This window comes from Chaetura pelagica, unplaced genomic scaffold (genome assembly GCF_000747805.2).
Source record: "Chaetura pelagica isolate M959 unplaced genomic scaffold, ChaPel_1.0 scaffold249, whole genome shotgun sequence".
In the NCBI taxonomy this organism is placed as follows: Eukaryota; Metazoa; Chordata; class Aves; order Apodiformes; family Apodidae; genus Chaetura; species Chaetura pelagica.
Window position 1 is genome coordinate 349,385 of NW_009954538.1, and position 5,709 is coordinate 355,093.

Genomic DNA, 5,709 nt, shown 5'->3' on the forward strand with positions numbered 1-5,709 from the left:
GCTGACCCTGGCAAAGTCCTTTGTCTTTGTATGTCATAGAGTCATAGAATGGTTAAGGTTGAAAGGGACCTGAAAGATTACCAGGTTCCAACCCTGGTGTCAGTTCCTAATCAATAACAGAAGCTGCTGGGAGAGCTCAGATACAGTGTCAAAGGCATGCCCAAAACCCTCAGACAAGCTGTTGTGATAAATACTGAGGTTAAGGTCTGGAAACAGTAAAGAACCCAAGCAGTCACCAGATACTGAATCTTGTTCCTTTTATTTTAAGATTACAAAGCTCAAGATTGACAACAATCCATTTGCTAAAGGTTTTCGTGAACATGGGAAGAACACTCGAAGGTAAATTGTTTTTTCATCTTTATTTATAACTGAAGTTCACTTGTGGTTTTTACCCAAGGCCATTGAGCAAAGCTCTGCAGAGCCTGCTGTGTTGTGCACTCTGCTTTTGCCTGTATCTGGGAATGATGTCCCCCTGTGCAGCCTCCTCCCAAGAGACTTGGGGAGTGGGAGGAGATAAAGGATTTCCTACAGAAATGTGGGAGATGTGAAAAATTTGAGACCTGCATTCCCTTGCAAGTTTGGGCTAGACTGGAGGCTGACGTGAATAGAGTGATAACAGGATTCCACAGTTGATTGTTGTGTCCCTTGGAGATCAGCTTGATTCTGACATTCTTAAAAAAGCTTAAATGCAGCCATAGATTGGCCACAGAGAAGGAAAAAATGTGGGTTTTTTTAAGCAGAAAATATTATGAAAGATATCTGATATTTTGTTTTGTGTTATTTTATGCCTGAAAAAAACCAACTCATTTCCTGATGAGAAAGGCCAAAACCGAATCTTTTTTACATAAACTTTGACAATGTCATGGATTTTCTTTCTCCTCCTAATAGGATCTAACTGATAGGATCTGACTAGGCTTAGACTCGTTTTCCATTTAGGAAAAAGCTGGTTTCAAGCAAAAGACCCACCTGTGTGAATAGTATGTGTATCTAACATCAGACTGCACTTACAAACTCAGTGCCAAAACCTCTGGTGCTGAGTTTCCATGTGAGTTGTGCCTTTTGTAAGAACATGAAGTGAGAAACCCCTTTGTGGATGTATCCCCAGTGTCCTGTGTGGCATGGCTGTGGCTGGGCAGGTGGGCTGGTGGCAGGTGGCATGGCCAGCCTTGTGGCAAGTGTATTCCCTGAGGAAGTCACAGGATGTCAGAGAGGTTCATCCCATCTTTTTGTCTTCCAGGGCTAGTCCAGCATCCCTTATGTGTTTATCTAGGTAAAGAGCTTACATCCAAGCTACCCTGGGTCTTGTTTCTTTCCAGGGAAGGACGAGCAAAATGCCAGAAGCCTAGTCCAGCTAAGGGCCAGAAGAGGAAGCTGCCTGAGGAAAAGGAGCCCACTGCTGAGGAACGTGGTAATATTGATCACAACAAACCCAGAGAATTCTTTCCAAACAATGCCCAGGCCAGAGGAGGGAAAGGAAACAGTGACATAGACCCTCTCTGTGGAGAGCAGCTTGGGTGGAATACCTCAGGAGTGCTCTGTGTGGCTTTGAGTCACTGAGTCTTTCTGGGAATGATCCACAAGAGACTGCTCACTACTTGTCATTACTGACTGCTCATCAGCCCTCCCACCAGCCTCCCAGCCTGGCTGTGTGCTGTGACCGAGCACAGTCGTAGGCTGAGCTTTCATAACGTTGTTCTTCCATAGCAATATGAGCTTGTAGTGTCACCCATTGCTTTCCTCTTGGTTCTCATGAGTGTAGTTGTGCCCAGAAGTGCTGTTGGTGCACCTGGGTTGTGATGCTGATGTGGCAACTGATACCATTAAAAAAAAAGAAAAGATCTTTACTCTTTCTGTTAGGTGTTTGTTAAGCCTTACTCCAGTTTGCAGTGCTGCTTGCAGTAGCACAACTAAAGAGAGGACAGGGCAGGACTGAACCCATTGTGAGGGCAGAAAAAGTTGAAAGGGTCTAGTCCCTTAAGACAGTACAACTGCCCCAGAGGTATCAGTGTGTTTCCTTCCACCACCCTGTGGTTAATGCCACTACCAACAGACCATTGTGAGCTCTGGCTCCCTCTTCCTCCTTCTCATTTTTTTCCATTCTTTCTTTTCCCTGCTTTGAGTCAGATTTTGAGAAAGGTGAGAATGTAGATGTGAAGGAAGAGAGTAATCACGTGGTGGTGAGCAGTGGGTACCCCTTCTGGGTCTCGGAGCAGAACAACCAGGCCTTTCCTGCAGCGTCACCTCTGCCAGCAGACCAGAGGGAGGGTCTGGCCAGAGAGCAGCAAGTGCCTACACCGTCCTACCAGACATATCGGTGAGTCCCACCTCCTGGTGCTTATGTCCAAAGCCACCCTTCAATTGGTGGGATTCCTTCTCTCCTGCTAGGTGTTTTCTATGAAAAACTGCCAATGGCAGTAAGGAAGGATACTTTTCTGTTGGGCAGCATTCCTGGGTGATAGGTACTCGATTAACATGAAGATAGCTCCACAACAAAGCCTTTTTCAAATCTACCAGTTCTGGCTGTACTCATGTTTTAGTAATGCTCTTTATTTCCCTGTCCTTAAATGCTCTCCCAGCCAGCTCTGTGTACTGCAGAGCCTGCCTGTCCTTTGGAGGAAGTGTATTGCAGGAGTGGCAGGACTCCAGTGTTTTTTCCCTCCTCATCATTGCAAAATTCAGGCTTGAGTTTTAGTGAGCCCAGACTAGAACTAAGCCAGAACTAGGGTAGGCTGGGTTTACCTTCTGGCATTTTTTTCTGTGTGAGTGACAGCGAGGCTGAAACCCACACTCTTAACAGTAAGATGAAGCAGTGGGCAAGTGGAAGAGGACGTGCCAAGAGCTTGCCCTGCCTTCCCCACCCAGGGGATCTGTGTGGGTTTTCAGTGGTTTTCTGCTGCAATAGGTTTGACTCACTCTTTTCTCTGCCCTCGGGGCTCAGGTTCCACGAAGCTGGGGACAGCCAGCAGCTTCCCACCCGCGATCCTGCAGCCTTGAGCGATTTCCGGGCAAGGTGCCACCCCTTGGACCTCGCCACAGTGCCTGAGCACGATTCCAAACAGCTCCCAGAGGGCTTCACCAACCTGCCTCCTCTCCCCCCACCTCTGCCTCCTCCCCAGGACTACACAGGAGTGGTGAATATGGCTCTAGACTCCGTTGGGAAAGCTGGGGCCCGGGCACCCATGTACAGTCCCTACGGCACTGAGCAAGGCCTGGGCCAGTGGATGATGCCTTCCCACAGCCAGTACAGGGCCATGAGCTACTCAGCCTTTTCCACAGAGTACAACACACAGGGGGCTCCAGGACATACCCACGGGACCATGGCAGAGTGGAGCCAGTACCCTCTGTTCCCATATGCCTGCTGGTGAATGGGGAGGACTCTTCCCGATGAAAAGACTGAAAGAAAATTGTAAATGAGACAATATTTGCTCTGGACTGTTGATCTTGAAGTCTTGTCTATGCTAGGCAAAGAGGCATTGCTGCAGGCAGTGGTGTGGGACACCTTCACTTCCTTGTCTCCTTGCATTACAGCCCTCACTGTGTTTCACAGCTAAACTGGTGGCTGTTCCACACGTCAGCATGAGTCTGGCAGAATCAATGTCTTCTGTAGTGGTTGTTTTTTTCCCAGCAGGAGCAGGAAACCACAGGAGCTGCAAAAGCAGTACTTACAGAGCTGCTGAACTCTCTGTCCCAGGCTGTTTGCATCCTGCATTTGGCAGTTTCCAAAATTGTTTTCTCCCAAGACTTGTGTGCAAGGTGATAGAGGCTGAGGAGTTTCAGTAACCCATCCAGGTGGCCAAGAAGCTGTAGAGAATTACTGCAAGGACAAGCAAAACCAGTGCCCCTTTGAGCAGCTTCCTCACTTAGCATAGACAAATTGAAGCTGGAGTCTTGCCTTTCTTCCAGCAGCATGAGAGTAAAATAGGCAGCAACACCTGCATGTCTGGAGCAGAGTGGTGGGTCACACAGGCAGGGAAGAGTTTGTCCCGTGCAGGAGAAGCAGCAGGAAGGTTCTATGTGTGTCTGCATGTCCCCCATGCCCATCCCTCTTCTGCCACCCCTGCATCCAAGGTTAGTGACTCACGCTCTTCTTTCTGCCAGTGGTGGAGGGAGGTTGTTCACAGAACATGGGGGCTGCTCTGGGGGTTTGCAAAGGCTGGTGCTTGTCAGAAACAGGGCCATGAACAGCAGTGCTGTCTGCGTCACTCTGACCTCTTCCTTTCAAGGGAAAGCAAATCTTTCATTGTGAACTTCCTTCTTCCACTGCCTGCCACCCCTGAAGAGTATAATTTGTAGCTGTGGTTACAGTGCTGTGCTCTGGGCAGCTTTATCAATGGCCAGTTTTCACCAACCTGGCGCTGCTCGTTGGGCATATACTTTAATTAATACCCTCTAGGCCATGAGCTGTGTCCTGCATTGCTGGTGAGCTCAGCATCCCCCAGGCTGCTCAGGAAAGTTGTCTTGCCACTTTTTGGGAGTCTGTAAGGATCTGCTTCCATGTTTAGTTACCAGGGCAGGTTCATCTCCCTCAGCTCTATGGTGCCATCCTGGGGACAAGCTGCTCTGCCAGTGAGCAGACTGCACTGCCTTGCAAAGAGCTTTTCTTTTTTTCTTCATGTTGGAAGGGGAAAGCATCCTTGTTTGCCTCAGTGGCAAGAATGGTCCTGGCAATGGGGTCTTGTTTGAGATAGGCTCTTTCCTTCTTGGAGAGGACAGAGACATTTCTAGGTGTTATTTAGGGCATTTTTTCTGATAATACTTTAAATGAACTGCTGCCTGCAGCCATCAGTAGGCAGTGAGGTGTGTCATTCAGCATGTATGCCAGATGGTTTTCTCTGTGTGTGCAGCAAGATGTTGCTGAGCAGAGCTGGGCAGGTTTGTGACCAGCAGTGTTGGGAGCAGCCTGCAGGTGCACTGAGAAGGGCTGTGTGCTGCTCAGTTCAGTACCAGCTCAGCACTGGCTGTGTGCCTAGTGTAGAGGTGTTGAGCCATGTTTGTTATCATTAAAGTGACTTTGAAAAGTAGCCCTACAAATTTGTGAAACTGGACTGCAATGCCTACTTCCTTATTTAAATCATATATAACTGGCTGCTTTTGTACTGCAGTTATGATACATACAGAGCAGCCTATTGCTTCCCCTTGGCTTCACAAGATGGATGTGAGAAGTGCAGTGTTTAAATACAGGTCAGACTCCACCACAGTCTATGTACATGATACTCTAGTAGCCTTTCTTCTGATAGCAGCCTGGGCAGGAGCAATTTATACCTGCTGTGCATGACACACACATGGATGCAAATGAGTCACTAAAAAGAAATCTGGTTGGGGAGAAAGATGTGGAGGAGATAGTTTTTAACCCCAGAATACTGTAACTTCCTGCTGTCCAAATGCCAGCTGTGTGAAGGCAGGTCAGCTGTAAAAGTCTGTGCTTGGGGCATGAGAAAAAATATTCTCTCTCTAATTATAAGTAGTTGATTTTGCCACTGCTGTGTTCTTGGAAATGAGATGAGAAGGCTGGGTGAGCTGTGTGCCGTGAGCCCCGTGTGCAGGGACCTTGGGCTGGACAGTCCTCCTGGTGGTTGCTGCCAGGGCTGTGTTAATGAGAAAAGAGAAAGTAACACACCCTCATAGGCTGCAGGTCAGAGCTGGTTCTTTCTCTTGGAAGCTAGGTTGCGTTTCCCTCTGTCACAGGCTGCTAATGAGGATGAAAACCTT

The 5,709-nt window shown here is 48.2% G+C and overlaps 1 protein-coding gene across 1 annotated transcript in view; it reads left to right on the plus strand.

Annotated features, from left to right (window-relative positions):
- LOC104395116 (T-box-containing protein TBX6L) overlaps window positions 1-4,045 on the plus strand; it is an 11,937-nt gene extending 7,892 nt beyond the window's left edge. The window contains exons 6-9 of the mRNA XM_010004789.1: window positions 269-339; window positions 1,317-1,408; window positions 2,125-2,314; window positions 2,939-4,045. Coding sequence (XP_010003091.1) covers window positions 269-339; window positions 1,317-1,408; window positions 2,125-2,314; window positions 2,939-3,365 — 780 coding nt within the window. The 3' untranslated portion in view covers window positions 3,366-4,045. The remainder of the gene's footprint in view (window positions 1-268; window positions 340-1,316; window positions 1,409-2,124; window positions 2,315-2,938) is intronic.
- Window positions 4,046-5,709: the final 1,664 nt, after the last annotated feature.